Source organism: Manis pentadactyla, chromosome 7 (genome assembly GCF_030020395.1).
Source record: "Manis pentadactyla isolate mManPen7 chromosome 7, mManPen7.hap1, whole genome shotgun sequence".
Taxonomy (NCBI): Eukaryota; Metazoa; Chordata; class Mammalia; order Pholidota; family Manidae; genus Manis; species Manis pentadactyla.
The window spans coordinates 95,703,648-95,720,180 of record NC_080025.1 but is presented as its reverse complement, the minus strand read 5'-3'; the positions used below and the strand labels follow the sequence as shown (position 1 = coordinate 95,720,180).

The 16,533-nt window shown below is 39.3% G+C and overlaps 1 protein-coding gene across 1 annotated transcript in view; it reads right to left on the bottom strand.

Moving 5' to 3' along the window:
- Positions 1-16,533, bottom strand: part of DNAH11 (dynein axonemal heavy chain 11) — a 363,375-nt gene that overhangs the window by 13,687 nt on the left and 333,155 nt on the right. Inside the window, exons 70-76 of the mRNA XM_057504579.1 lie at positions 16,407-16,529; positions 14,757-14,950; positions 13,406-13,554; positions 12,454-12,581; positions 8,621-8,848; positions 4,401-4,592; positions 1,670-1,789 (exon numbers count right to left, since the gene is read on the bottom strand). Of these exons, the coding sequence (XP_057360562.1) occupies positions 1,670-1,789; positions 4,401-4,592; positions 8,621-8,848; positions 12,454-12,581; positions 13,406-13,554; positions 14,757-14,950; positions 16,407-16,529 (1,134 nt within the window). The remainder of the gene's footprint in view (positions 1-1,669; positions 1,790-4,400; positions 4,593-8,620; positions 8,849-12,453; positions 12,582-13,405; positions 13,555-14,756; positions 14,951-16,406; positions 16,530-16,533) is intronic.

Below are 16,533 nucleotides of genomic sequence, written 5' to 3'. Positions count from 1 at the left end.
TGCAGCATTGGACACAGAGGCAGTGAGGGCTTTAACTGCCTTTGGTGAGTAGAAAAAGTAGCACTCCCCAGTGAAGATGTAAGATCGTGAAAGGAGGATGTCTGTCCTGAAAACTAGACCGCACAGAAGGGCAGGTACCTACATTTCTAAAGGGCTAACACACACACACTCCTGCTGCCCCACAGGTTTGTCATCTAGATTTATTTTATATTCATTTGAATGGGAGTTCAGACTTGTGAAGGTTAATGGACTGTCTGGCTTGGCAACAGTAATTCACTCCTTATCCTCAGACGAGAGCCGAGCAGGAACATCAGTGTGAGCTTCTCACTCTGCCCCTTGACCTCTGCCATCATTTGGAGAAATCAGCCTCTGTAAAGGTTGAGCACCAACACTGTTTCTCTTTCCTATTTCCATGGTAACCTGCTCCCAGACCTCTTCTGAGGAGTGACTTCCAATTGTGGTGAATTCAAAGTGTCCTTCTGACCTGTGCAATCCTGCTCATTAGAACTAGGGAAAGACCAGGACACTCAGAATCAGAGACACAAACGATGGTCACGTGGCAGGAAAGTATTTTTCCTGTATTGTCCCCAAATTGTTTAATATTATTAAAAGTAGTAAAAAATAATCTGTCTCCAATTTTCTACATTAGACTATAACATGTTTTCTAATATATGATTACATTACTTCTAAAATTAGGTAAGTAAGAAGATCAAAACTATATAATGCTTTTATGAGATGACAGTTCTCAGAGAAATTATGAACAAGAGGCTACTCAAACTATTAAAAAAAATAAGTCATTGCTCTAAACACACTTGGTATCTTGTCCATGGTATGAGGTAGGGTGCCTTGAGTGTTCAAGAAATTATCAGGCAATGGACCTGGAAACATTTAGAGAGAGAAAGCCTGAGAAAGTGTGGCTACCACTCTCAGTTACCTCAATATAGAAAGCAAGGGCTGAGAACCATTGGCAGAAAACAGCCCTGGTCACAAACATGGTGGGTGTTTGGTCTATACGGACATGGGGTTGGTAAGATGATAAATGGGAAAGAGTTTGTGGACTCTAAACCCCAGTACTGGGGTGCTTTACCCTTCCTCATGGAAGGGAGAGCTGGGTTCTCGAATCACCACATTTTTAGTGAGCACATATTTAGTTATGAATTAGTGATCAAAATCTAGATGACTCCACGGCTTCTGTGATAGGGGAACAAAGCGATAGGTTTCACCTATTTCAGAGCCCTCAAATTGAAGTCAGTACACCTATCTTCTGGCCTAAGCTTTTGCCCATGAAAACCAAGTGACCTGGGGCAAATCATTAGGCCTCAGTTTGTCCATAAAATGGGGAAACTGTCAGTTCTGCCTCCCTCACAGGGAATTCCAAAGGCCTAGTGACTGAGTGCGTGTGAGAGGGCTTCACCTAGACACATGCAACAGTGCCAGAAATCACCCAAAGGCTATTATTGGTAAGCAGATTCTGGTTCCGTATTTTGGGATGGGCTTCAAAACTCTGCGTTTCAAACAAATTCACAAACTCCCTCAAAGGCAGGCCAGATTACACTCACAGAAGACCAACAATCTTCAATAATATTCAATAATTATTTACAGAGTGAAATTAGTTAAAAAAAAATCTCAGAATTTTCTCCTCCAGGAAATGAATTAAAAAATGCCTTACCAGAGATGGATTAATGAATTCTTCTAAATATGCTCGACATAGTTTGCGATCCCAGTCATCTGTGATGTGGCCCCCATACATGATCTCACCAAAGAGATAACGGAGGTCTTCCCAGGGGACCTGGAGAGAAAATCACGCCAACATTCACCTCTGAGCCCAGGGTGCCTGACTCAGAGGGGCCACCCAGTGGCACATACCCCACTAACACAATGCTCCCTCAAACCCTCATCAACAGGAGCACTTGAAAGAGGTTCAGAAACTGTCTAGGCTTCTGTATAGAATTTCTTGAGAGACTTATTTTCAGTGTGTTTTAACACAGTCAGTGGAGCTTTTTAATGCAGATTTTAAAGCAAACTGAATTGCTCCTAGAATATGTTATATAGGGAAAGTTTACACATTAAAAATCAAGAAAGGGTGTTGGTTCATAAGGGTTTTGAGGTATGACATGTTTTTATGGTCTGACTTATATCAGGTTTTATGGTCTGATTCAGGAAAAGAAAGAAACCCCGTATCATTTGAATTGGGGGTGCATTTAGAATTCCATCACCTTCTAAAAGTCCAGGTCCACCAATACCCTCTGCCACAGACCGACTTGAAGGCTTGGTTTATGCTATGACTGGCCTACATAACTGCTGTAAGGGTCGGAACTAATGACTATACCAGGTTTTGTTCAAGAAATCACTCTATCTCCTCTTCCTTTGGCTGAGCAGGGTTTGAAGCCTCTCTTTGTTACCCTTTCGCTTCCTCTGGGTTTGCAAAACATGCCAGTTTGTGGTGAAGCCTTTCTAGACAGGAACCTTTATATCCTTGAGGGCAGTATATTGCCTCCCAGCAGTTCAAGTAAAACTTAATTATAGCCTTCATTTGTGGCATGATGTGACAGAACAAGTAAAATTGCTCCAACTATTCTACTGCACTTGCTACAAGTTTATTTGAATTTGAATAAATGAACCTCAAATATGTCTTTCTTTAAGCCAGTTTGATGTGAACGAAAAATAAAAGAGAAGTGGCTAGACTGCATCATGCTCTCTACCAGCCATGTATTGTTTCTCCTAGAGCTGAAATCAATGGCAAGCAAAGGCCTCTTAATTTTCCCTCTCTTTCTGGTTACATTTAATTAATGCTTGCTACACATTGCTATACATTTTGCTATCAGATATGTATCTCCCTCAAGATTTTAATCAGCTAGGGATCTAATCTTCTTGATAACTGATTCTCTTTGCATGAATCCTTATCTTTGTTTTTTTACATATTTTCTCGAAAAGGGCATTTTGTACAAGCTATGTGTACATAATAACTTAATTCTCAAATCCTGGTAACTTGCTTCATGATGTTTGGTGAATGACTTGAGTCAACACAACTGAGAGACAAGAGAGTATGTTAAAAACCTAAGGCTGTTTTGATCCTTAAACACCAGTGGGGAGGCAGCAGGACACAGCATGATTCAATTGGCCGACTGGCTTTGCCAAGCCACCAGATGTGAGAGCTGGGGAGAAACGAGTCAACTTCTCTATCTGTCCTCTTCATTTCTACCTCAACCATGTACAGGATTCAGCTGAAACAGGAGAATATTCCTGATCTCTCTGACTCATGGGACAGTTATGAAGGACTAGAATCAAAGTATTAAGTGGTCCATTTCATTTTCTACTTGACAAAAATGTACTAATAAGAACAACACAAAATATTTACTAGAACCATCAAAAATGATCAAAGTAAATCTCATAAATTGAAAAAGAAGATAGATATGGAATACTGATCATCAGCATACCATATTAAAGCCATTTATTCTGGATACAACTTATTCAAAATGTATTTCCTGGAAGAACACACACTATGTTAAGTGTACATATTCTGATAGTAGTTATATCACCTTTGAAACCTGAGAAAACTTCGATAACAAAAGTTGTAACAATGGTTACCAAAAAAACATAAAACACCATTTATCCCTAGAAACAGGGGTGAGTTGTTTTAAAGGCCCATTTATAGAATAAAATGTGGCCTAGAGCACAAACAACTGCTTGGTTTTGACAAATATATCTCAATTTTAACTGCAGGGAGAAAGTTCCCCTTATGAAGACAAAGTAAGAAAATTCTTACAAATGTTTCTTCCTTTTTAAAAGGTTTATAAGTTTACACAAATATTCTTCCTGAAGCATTTGCATTTCCATCTGTAAAACATTTAAGCTATGAAATAAAATCATTCATCTACCTTTAACTTCACATCAAGGGGGACATTACTGAGAAAGTCACAACAAGGTGGCATCCTTAATACATAATAATGACATATGCAGGAAATGCACCATTATTTATACATGTGACGTGCTGTAAATTGCTTCCATCATAAGAACTAATTGTAGTGATTATTAATGCAGTGTTATGAACTGTCAGAATTGCTGTATGTAATTACATTTGTGCAAATGCTTCATTACCTGCCTAATGAATCTGGCATATATGCACATGTAAACCACTGTTTTTGTTAACATAATGAAGGACATTTTTTTTTTTTGCACTAAGCTGCTGATGTAGAACTGGTATGACCTATCATATAAACTTCAAGCATGTACTGCTAGAAAACCTTTGATATGGTTTATTTTCACACTTGGCAGAAGATGCATATATAGTGTCAGCTATTTCAATAATAGTTTCAAAAGAGAAATTATGGTCCATTTGATAGTGCCACAGACAGATTCAGCGCACTCCTTGGCAGAGGTTATCTGACTGCCACACTTACGTTAGCGCTTGCCTCTAAGTAGTTGTACAGGACATTGGCACAAATGGTGAGGTCTCCAGAACTGAAGGGATAGCTGCGGCTCCAGCCCTGGGGGCCAAACCGCCGTCTCCCGGCAACACAGGCGTGGAAGTAGCACAGAGAAAAGAGGATGCTTTTAAACTCCTGCTCCTTGGAGCACACTTCAAGTGTATCCTGGGAGAAAAGAACAGTGTTGATTATCCATCTGTGCAGTTTCCCAAGGTCAGGGGTGAGTTTTCAATAATCTTGCATAGGACTTGAGGGGTAACCCACAGGACAAAGGTAACCTGCAGCTTTAAGCATGGCTGCCTGTCCTAGGACAGCCTACTAGGAGCTATCTACCTGGCATTTGCCAGTCTGTTCATTTTAGAGGAATGTGTTTATTTTGCTTCAGTTATTCAATTGAATGCTTCTAAGTTCACTAGAAAATGAGACGATTCATTTTGACCAGAAGTAATACTGCTTGACATCATTTTCCCCCACAAAGTTCTTGAAAAATATGGATGACGAAAGGACATCATTGTCATTTCATCACTGCAGCATGATCGTGGTTAACCCCAGCTCTCCATTCCCCCTGGTTCTAGAGTAATACAAATTACCTGGGCCCACGGCTACCCATCAAAAAACGATTTCCCAGCTTCCCTCGAAGGCAGGTATGCCACACAACAATGGTTTTGCCCTTAGAATTTGAGAAGTGATGTGCGCAACTTTCATGTCATTTACTTAGAAGGAAACGACCTGCCTGGTTGCTACTCTTTCCCTTTTCTGTGGACTAGAAATGCTGATGGCTGACACCCACGGAAGCCACACGTTGAGTATGGTGAGGTGCCCGCCAGCTGTGTGGGTGGCTGGTCTCAGGGATCGGAGCGGCCGACTATGTGTAAGAGAAATTACCTTGTTTGAATCACTGTTGTTTTGTATTATACCTTAACTAATACAATTACCACAACAAATGGCTTCCTTTCAATGAACTATAAAAATAAAAATTCACTGTTGAGAGGATAGAATGGCATTTGGAAGACTGGAAAACACACACCCTGTAGACTAGATCTGTAAGGTGTTTTCTGAAAATGCAGAAGGGAAGTTAAATCCTGGCATGCTACATTGATATGGTTATGGCCCAACAGCCATAAAATTAAAAAGTGAAAAACAGCTATCTGATTTATGACTTAAAGGTAGTACTCTACCTATTTTCAGATTTGGCAGCTCTGTGAGGCAAACAAAGGGAAATCGAGGACTATTCCTGCAGTTAATATTGGGCGGCAGAGGACAATAAGGCCGAATCTGCACCTCCTGGTGCATATTTAAAATGGATCTGACAATTTGGGTCATCAACAAAGTATATTTAGCACCTTTGGGGTGGGAGTTCAGGGCACTTCTGGAAAAGTCTAAACCAAGAGTAAATTTGTTCTCTTGGTCCAGGACCAGAGAACTTTTTTAGTTTCTTTTTGTATCACTTTAATCAAAATCCAGGGTTACTACCAAATGTAGTTCCAGATTTGGCCAGGTCATATACAGTGCAGACCCAATTAAATCACTAGACTATTTCTAGGTAATTTATGGGGCTTGAAAAAACACACACTCATTAAAAATAACTTTTCTAAACCATCAAATAAAAGGCAAGCTTATGAAAGAAGGAAAGAGAAACCATGTAACTGGAATTCATCTTGAAGGATATAAAAGTATATTACTTTTAAATAAAGAAACTCCTAGGAGATCAAATAGAAGTACCGAAATTTTATGTGGGCATTATAATCTAACAAGTCACTTAACTCCTCCCTGAATTACAGATAGTCCACAGAACACCTTGGGTAATATAATAACTAAGGACTAAAAATTAATTCCATCTATATTTCATATAACTAATTTAGTTTTATTCTCAGTGCTAAAATATAAATCACAAGTTAATGTCCTGTTCATTATGCTCTGATAATATAAAGGCTACTGCAAGAAATTATGAATCAGGCTTTCCTAAGAAAAAGTAGGAGTCTACCGAACATTCCACATTTCAGTCAGTTGTATTTTTATAAACCAAATGATAAGCAAACTATTAGAAAATATACAAACAGCACTGTGAACAGAGAAAGGCATCCACACACACATTGCAGAGTTTTATGCACACATGCCAACTCTACATGCACAATTACCAATTATTTGTTTCTGTTGCAAATATTACAGAAAAAAGAAATCTACATTCTAGCTGTAAAAATCTGGTTATCTGGGCATGACAAGAGCTCAAGCATCTTCTTCAAGGGCAGATGTTATGAGCTGAAAGAGGTGTAGGTAGGCAGCATCCTGTAAGAAACAGTTCCTTGTATCTTGGGCAGTTAATGATTGTATTTACAGAAATATTCTGGAATGTGCAGGGTAATAACAAATATTATATAAACTTTGTTCATTATGAATGCACATGAGGTAAATTCTGATTTTGGGTGGAAGATTAAAAAGACAGATTTAATTTGATTTGAAAATTAAAGCATGAAAACAAAAACACTCAAACAGAAGAGTTAACTTGTCAGATCCCTTGGTTGCTTTTCTCATCTGATAAGGAGCAACTGGGACTCATTTAACTCCCCCAAGTGAGTACCATGGAAGATGGCATTCATCACCCTCTCTCCAGGTCACAGGTCTCTGAAAGAAAGACCATGGCAGCAACACAGAACTCTCAGGATGGTACACGGAGACTTGGGAAAGGAGGAGATCTGTGATAGGGACTACTCATTGCCTGCCCTAAAATGCCCTGACTTCTGGCTGGGTATATGGCTGCCCAAGAGTCTTTTCAATAAATGTAACCTTTAGTTAACATAAGTGGTTTTCCAGACAGCAGTCAAAAGAACTGATACTTTCATGAATAAACTAGAACAGGTTGTTCTTAGCCGGGGAAGCAATTTATGAATAGCTTTTGGGGGATCTCTTCATCCTGGGAATATACACAGATTTTTTCATGTGCTTCTCCCTGGGGGGAGTGTCCATGATTTTATCAGATTACCAGAGGGGTCCTTACCAAAAAGAAAGCTGAAGGATAATTGGGTTGAAGTGTATTTGTTCATGAAATGCTCAGTTTTCACGAATAAAGACAATTGGTTCTGGAGAGTTGGATAAATCCTGTTTAAATATTCCAAACTCCTCTTTTGTACTTACTTTGGGAAAGAGTTTAGGATGTCATAGGGCCAGAAATTATAAATTGAGAGATGATTAAAAAAAAGCCAAACACATGCTTGTTATAATTTATACATATACACAAAACATACTGCAAATAATATATTCAAAAAGATTTTTTGAGAGCCTTCTGTTTACTGTGTTTATATAGATTACAAGTTACTCAATTATTTAATTAAGCAATTAACTATACTTTCAAAACTGTATTCTTAGGTGGCTAATTATTATAATTCCTTCATAATTTTGGTTTGGGTATTGGCCCAGAAGGTACTAGAGAAAAAGTTAAGCATGTTGGCATGCTCCATAGAGAATGATAATATTTCTAATAGGAGGCTGAATATTTATCACCAAATCATAGGTATTTTCTCTTTGGGGCTCATTTTACTTCTCCTGAAGAGAATGCTGTTCACCAAGGCTTTCTAAGAAATTACAGAAAGGAATGGGAATTCAGAGAGATAGCAACAAAAGGAAACTGAAAGGCTTTATTATGATATAGACAGATGTGATAATTTGGAATCATGGAGAACAGTGGTAATGGAAGTATCATTAATTTATATATGTATTAATGTATTTGTCTTATTTTGGAAGAAAAAGGAAATATAAATAAGAAGGCAGTATGGAGAGAATCTGAAAAGAAGGGCTTTAAATTTACTAGTATCTAAGCTAGATCTAAAATATGAATATTATACTGAAACTCTCCTCACGTCCTTATTGTTGTCATTATCCTCAACAACTAAGAATAACAACAGCTCATCTTTCTGTGGTAAGGTGCTCGCCTGCCATGTTTGTCATCAATGAACAGTTTCCTTATGCTCTTCATTATAGTTCATTCTCCTTACACATGTGGCTGAAACAAACATATTTTTTCCATTGGCATAGGAGATGACAGGGGGAAGCCTTTCAAGTGATTAAATACACACACACACACATGCACAGAAGATTTTACTTTGTCCTTCTGAGTGAGATGCATGAGCAGATGATGGTCCCACAGTCCTATGGGAAGACCTTGACTTTTATATCAGACCAGACTTCTGCTTTCTTACCTGATCAAAGTTATAGAGGGCAGCATGCAAATTGGCCAGCATTCCTGTGGGGGGTTCATTAGTAATCTTAATGGAATTTTCCAGGAGTCCTTGAGGGATGATATGTTCATTTGGTGTAGGTGCGGACTCAGCACTCATGAAAACCCTGTAATCTCTGTGGCTTCCTTGGCTGAATCTTTCAAGGAGTTTCTCCAAGGTTCCTAGCCACCTGGCCACCAAATGGACATTCTGAAAAATAAGTAGGGCTTATAATTCCTGTGAAACTGAAATACATTACTTAAATTATAGGATTCCAACATGTGCCTATATGTAAAAGTGCTGAAATCTCAAAAAATCATGATTTAAAATTTCCTTTATTATGTTAGGGGAAGAAAACCCAAAAAACAAAACAGAATTGAACATTAAACACACTGAGTGCCCCAAATCACCACGGGTTGTCTTTGTAAACCCAAATCTCCTTCCAACACACTTACCTCCTTCTAACACCCACTTCTGAGATGAAGTTGTTGATATGTTTCTTTGTTCCAGTTCAAACTTAATTACTGAGACTTAGCTGGGTTAGTTTAATCAAGTACGAAAACTAAAAGCCAGAAATGTACCTTATCACCCACTTCATTTTTTCTGATGGAAACCTCTTCGATTTAAATTCCTACTCATTAGTGTGTGGACTCAGAAGGATGTGGGGGATGAAAGGCTAGCTGTAAAAGGAAGCAATCGCTCATTGCTAAGATGCTCTGCATATTCCTAACATGTAATTTTTCTTAAACCCTACAGTGTCAGAAATCATGAAAGAAACAACTGTTGCCACTGTTTCTTTGATTTTCAGTTTTATGATTCACAAATTTGCTCCTCCAATACTAAACACCCACAGTGTACAGCGTGGTAGTTGGTGCTGAGAGAGAAACAAAAAGGCTATACCTCACATGATCTCTGACTCTGGAGTAGTTCTTGGTATAGTGAATGAAACATGACCCCCAGGAATATGTAATTATTTCCAACAAAGAAAACGTGTAAGATCATAAAAGCTACAAAAATACAGAGAATGAAGGCAAATAAAGAAAGGAATAGAAATGTAGGTATCTTTCTTTCAAACTGTTCTGTTATAAAAATGACCTATGCCAATTCAATTGTTCACATTAGACTTTTTTCCCCTTGGCAAATACTGAACATTGGTAGGTGTCATGGGCTGCACTGTGTCCCCCAAAATTCATATGTTGGAGCTTTAACACTCAGTTCCTTAGAATCTGACTATATTTGGAACAAGGTCTTTAAAGAGGTAATTAGGGCTAAATGCAGTCATTAGAATGGGACTTAATATGACTGGTGTCCTTATAAGAGGCGATTAGGACACAAACACACAGAGGGAAGACCATGTGAAGACACAGTGAGAAGACAGCCATCCACAAGCTAAGGAAGGAGACCTGAGAAGAAACCAACCTTGCTGATATCTTGATATCAGTCTTCTAGCCTCCAGAACTATAAGAAAGTAAATTTCTGTTGATCAAGCCACCTAGTCTGTGATACTTTGGTGTGGAAACCCTGGCCAACTCAGGCAGCAGGTGAGGGCTCTAAGTGTCCTCCCCTCCACGCTTGCTATAGATCCTAATGAAAGTACATCCCACACCTACTTGTGCCACTCATACAAGCAGGAACACAAACAATAATAACCCTGTTTTGCAAGCTCAAATATGTCCTAATTCTCTATCTTATGGACTATAACAACATCATACTTGAGACGTTTTCTTGAAACAAATGTACATATATTCTAGGCAGTGACTTTGGAGTAAGAGGGCAGAAAGTTCTTCAAGTGAGGCACACTGCACCAGGCACATTTTGGAATCCAACTTGGGAATGATTCTTGAAGATACTGGCTTTGGGACTGGCTGGATTCTCATTCCTATTTCTCCAAGGGTGGCAATTCCTGTGCAACATTTGTAGCCAATCCATATAATCTTGAAAACTACCTGTTTTGCCCATGAAAAAAGATTTTTAAAATCTATTATGTTAATTTACAAACCATCTGGTATATATCTAGGTAGATAACTGCCAGTCTGTACCTATCTTTGTGATGGTTTTCTCTGGATTATGGGATTTTGATAAAATGCTAGCTAAATATCACTAGAAAGGCTCTCTCTGATCACAGTAATTGACCATTGTAGAATTTGGTTAAGAACTCATTAACATGGGCATATCACATGCCTGGGCTGATAAAATTTAATATAAATTACAAACAATACAACAAGTTGCCAGTATGTTGGTTTTCTCTTCAAAGTTCTCTTTCTCTTTGCAGTAATAGGGATACTAGGAAACTGGACAGCCAAAGGTCTGGAAGAGTCTTTCCTCTCATTATTCTGCATATGGAGAGGAATAGTGAAAGAGTTACATTCTAAGTTACTGGCTTACCACTAAGAACAGAAATCAAAGGTATCGAGTAGATATTCAAAAGCAGATTCTTCATAACAGAAAGTCTTTTGAGATTTTTTTTTTGCAGTAAAACTTAAAACTTACATTTCTGGGGGCAACTTGTAGCTCAGCATAGGTATAAGAATAATAAACCTTTTACTTTGGATACTATGTTCTCTTGAGGAGGACCACACCCCTCCTAGCTGCTCACCAATCTGAGCCTCTGGATGCGTGAGAACTGTCAAAAAACTTTCTTGGGTGGGAAAACCTCAGTGTCTACCAACTGTCAGCGCAACAACTGCTATCTCTGAAAACAGAAACCCTCCACCATTACCCACTTGACTCTGTGAGCCTCAGAAGGGGACATACCATCCCAAGTCACCTTACTAAAAGTGTCATCTAAACTTTAGATAGAGTAGGTATTACTCTCCTAGAAGGTTATATTCTGCTTGGACTCTGTGCAGTTTCTCTGTGAATCCACTTTTATTTCAAGCAGAAACGCAAATGTGCTGACCTTGGGTACTGGGGCCACTAAGGGAGGCCGATGTCCTATCTCATATCCCTGCACAAGGGTGGCGGCACGCACTAGTGGAAAGAATGTTGCTTGCAGCCAAACAGACGTGAACTTGAAACCAACTCTGTCATTTTCCAGCTGTGTGGCCTTGAGGCTCTCCAGGCCACTCTGAGGCTCACTTTTCTCATCTTTATAATGGAATGACAACACCTACCCTTTCAACTTTTCTGTAATGATTAGAGAAAATGTATCCTGCAGATTGCCTAGTAAAGAGTCTGGCATATAAATGAGACCCTTTGGGATCTCTGTGCTGCAAATAAAATGGCCATTTCCAGACCTGCTGAGGTAGCTAGTGGGCCTCGCCATGGGAGTGAGCATGGCTCCTGGGTGCCTCTAGAGCTTGCCTGGGCTCCCTTGGCTCCTGGGTTCTTTCTAGAATCCCCAGCCCTGGGAGCTACCCCAGAGGACACTGGGTGGTAGAAAATCACAGACCCATGTAATGTTAGCCCCAGGAGGGATAGAGGGGTTATCTACTCTAAGCCCCTTAACTTACAAAGGAAATGTTATGTAACTAGTTAGGGGCAGAGTCAGAGTGGTGTGAGAATAGGACACATGTTCTGTCCATTTAAAGCATCATGCAAACATGAGGTACTAGGACAATGGTGTTGGCAGTCTATGCACGTCTGTTTGTCCTCAGGCACTACTGGAGCATTGCAGATATCTGTAAGTCTGGAGAAGGATGGGGCTTCTGCTGATATTTTTAATTTTAAAGCACAGTGGCTAGAAAACCCCAAAGATGACAACATCATTGTCAGCAGAGTCTTATCACCTATGGAAGGTGTCATTAATGCTGAGAGAACCCCTATGACTCGGCAAATCACCATGCACTGTGTCAAAGGATCATCCCCGTACTTACTTGGAGCATGACCCAGTGTCCTTCTTTGGAAGCTTTCTCCAGGGCAATTTCTGCCACTGTCTCCTGACCTTGTCCTAAAGATACATTGTGGAATTTTCCTGAGTCAATTGTAAACCCAAGCTTTTTGCCTGCAGGACGATACAAAATGGTGAGAGGGCAATTGAGTCAAGGAGAGGTAAGAAGTGTGGACTTTTGTGGTCCAATGTCCACCTGTGGTTACTGCTGCAACCTTCTGGTCACTGAAGAATCCAAACTAAACCTCTGTCGTTTCAAGAAACACCATTTGGAGCTCCCAACAGCTCCCTCCTCACAAGCATTAGCAAAGATGTGGAAACAAGCTCCTCTGGTTTTATGGTAATGAAGCTTTTGACATTTTGATAGATGGCAAGCATTGTTACTGAGCTTTATAAACTCTTGCAGGAGTAGCAAAGCATTTCCTTCACAAAAAGGAGCAACATGTGGTAGATATCACATCATTTTTGGAACAGATTGGCTCATTGGCTAAATGCAGGAGCCTCTCACCTTGTGAGGCCTTGCTTGAATCGGGCCCAGGCAGGTCACAGCTCTATTAACTTGGTATGCTCTGTGCAGGCCGCAGGGAATAGTAATCGCAAGCACAAAGCGACAGTGCCTTGCCCAATCAAACAGACTTGCTCTAATGACCATTATTTAGTCACAGGGGGCACAAGATTACACGAATATGGAGAAAATTGCCCTTTGGCCCTCATATAGTCAAAAGGTAGAAAACAGTACAAAAGAAACTCACATTATGCCAACCAGAGGAATGTTTCATTTGAACATTTCTGCAGACTACAGTGTTATTAGCCTTACATTTTCCATACACTCCATTTCCAACAAATGTAAAAAAAGAAGAAACTAAGATAACTATGAGCTGAAAGGAAGGTCAGGTGGGTGTTGGATGAAAGGGAGGGCAGGCCTCCTGACCACTCACCAAGGACCTCTAGGTCTTTCAGGGCATCTACCCCTGGAGACAGGATGAAGAATATTGGGGTGGCTGGGCTGCTTTCTTCAAACGCTTTAGCTAAATCCAATCTGGTCCTCTCCACATACTTTGCACCCAATTTTTCCTCCACGAAATTCCTATAAAAAGGAACAATGCAGAAGACATGATCAGTGCTTTTGACCTTGTAAAATGTCACAACTTGGATCAGCTTAAATCACAGGGCCAGGAAGGAACTGAACCATGTTTATTACGCGGGATGTTTTGTGAGAATGGCAGCACGAATCTGACTAGATTTATGCAGGAGTGCCGGTGAAATCCCTCTGCTTTAGCAGTTCTGAAAATCAGAAGCCTACATCCCATTTTGGGGGCTACTGAGACCCCCCTCTGAGTACCATCAGCTGCCTGCATATGGCTTTGTATCCCCCCAGTCCCCTGCCAGATCCCCCATTACTTATGAACAGTTCATTAGATTTGCCACAGTGCAATTTTCCAGCCTGCTGGGCTTCTCATGAATATACAAATGATTTTTGGGGTGTTTCTAACAGAGGGAAGCTCAATTAAGCAGGGATTATTTTCCAGTAGCCTCAGATTTAGCAGAAAGTAAGCACTACTAAACAGAATTAACTTGTAAAGTAGGGTGTGGCAGAGGCTTCTGCAGAGAGAAAATCAGTTGAACTAGACAAAGCAAAGCAAAAATCCAGAGGCATGTGAAGACTACTGAGAAAAGAGGAGCATGATGGAGAAGAAAGTTGAGAACTCTTCAGTTGGTAAATTCAAATTAGAACATGTCTTGTGTGAATAAAGCAGAATGTGTCCACATAGAAGCCAAAGGGTCAAAGAAAAAGGGCACTTGGACCAAGATGTAGACAGGTGTTTCTGCTTTAAATGGCACTGGTTGTAAAGTTATAGGATTATTAGTATCTCTATGAAAGGAATTCATTTTTATTTGACATGCAAAATCTTTGAAGCCAAAATGCCACCCCTAAATACAGACAATGGAAATTACACTTGGATAATGCATGTTCCTGTCCTCTGAACTCTGCTGACATCCATCTCTCTCTCTTCCTAGAATATTCCCATCAGTTTCCTGTTTTCCCCTACTGATTTCAGAAGTAAGCTTTTCAGGAAGGATGTGCTGAATCTGCCTGTACACTAGCACACTGTCTAGTGTTTAGCAAATTTTAATAGTGGCAGGATTACAATATCAAAATTCCAGCAGATCACTTCTTATCAGTATGGACCATAATTGGGCCTCCAAACCTCCCCTAGATTCTCCTAGCCCTGACGACTAAGTTTCCTCTAGGCTAACTTGCATTTCCAAAAATGGTAACTGTCCCACCAGAGAGCATATGTCATTCTGTCAGGGCGCACTGCTCTCAAAATAATCAGCTTCTGTATTAAACTTTTCTTCTTCCATTCTTGTGGTAACTTCTCTTTTTCTGGACACTCAGATTCTGCCCACTTTCTCCACTGTTTGGTAGATCCTTCCACATCTCGGTCTATGCCTCGGAATTCTTCCATAAGGGCTATTGCCTGTAATACAATAGGGGAACAGGTAGGAAAGGGTTGTTCAATAGCTTACAATTGGAGATAAAGACTTGTGAATATATTGAACTTATTTAAACAAGCTGTACTGTACAATCTTCATTTCCTCTCTGGATTTACTCTGCACCCTTTTCTGTCTTGATAGGATGGTGAGCTCTAAGGATTAGTTGAACTAAGCTCCCTGATTCTCTGGCCTGATTGGGTTTGGCCAATAGGAGGCAATGGCAAGAGAATGGAGGGCTGGAGAAGAGAGAGGCAGGGGTAGTTCTTCCCCAGCTCTTTCCCCGTGGTGATGTAGTTTGGCAATCACCATTTTCCTCTACCAAATGCCACAGCTCCTACAGGCTGGCTCTCTAACTTCATTTTCAGTAGTTTCAGTGACCACTCCTTTTCCTCCTTTTTCCATCCTCATACCTGGTTGCTTCTTTTATCCTTCTTCCCATGCTATGAAAATACACCCTTCATTAAACTTTTTTTTGTCATCCCTTTGAATGTGTTATCTGTCTTCTGCTGAGACCCTGATTCATAAACAGTGGAACTTGAATTTATAATTCTAAAATAATCTGATTTAAAATTCTACTAAAAGTAAATCTAAACATGCTACAAAAATAAGAGATAATGATTATTTTCCATGAATATAAATGTTTTCTTATTAGAAAAAAAGGGCAAGACAAAGGTTAGCATACGATGAACATCTTTAAGGAATTCAAGTCTGGATGAACATTTCAAAGTCTCAGATGACAACAGACCAAATTATTAAACAGAAGGTAGAACTAGTATTATAAGTTAGTCCTGGTAAGGAAATTACATCCAATAAGCTACAAGATGCATGAAAGATATTTCTTATGTGTGAGATTATATAGAGAAAAACTGGAAATTATTGTTTAATAGGTACAATTAAACAAACATCATGAATTGTAACTTTAGACATCTTGATTACAACATTGATAATAAACTCTTAACAAGAGGGTCTTCTGGCACAAAAATGGGATAAGGATTGATAACTGGGGTTGAAGACACTTTTTTCTGTATAACACTGTTCTGCTTAACCCTTTTATAATGAGAAAAACCTACTATACTGATGTATAATTAACAAAACTCTTTGGAAAAACTGGAGAAATATTATAAAAAAGAAAAAATAAAGAAACTACATTCAGGTAAATTGAAAAAATATTCATTTATATACTTTGACTTTACCAAAGGTCCTGCAGATGATACATATTTATTAACCTTTCCACCCATAAATAAATCAAAAGTTCCTTTACTTCCAGATAAGAAATTAATCAACTTAGTAATATGAAGATTAAAGAACATTGCATTTTATAGCATGTATCTATAACTGAAATGATGTATATCACCTGTATTTTTTAAGCTACACTTCTACATTTGAGAGAACTGAGATTTGAAATATGATTTAGACATTGAAAAACCATGTGGCTAATACCTTTATGGCACTCCACGACTGAGTTGTTAGGAAGTCGACAGGACTCAGGTGAGTGTGTTCAACTGTGAATCGAAGCAGGAAATCCAATTCAAGAGGGTCTATCTCTTTCCTTCTCAACAAAATCTTG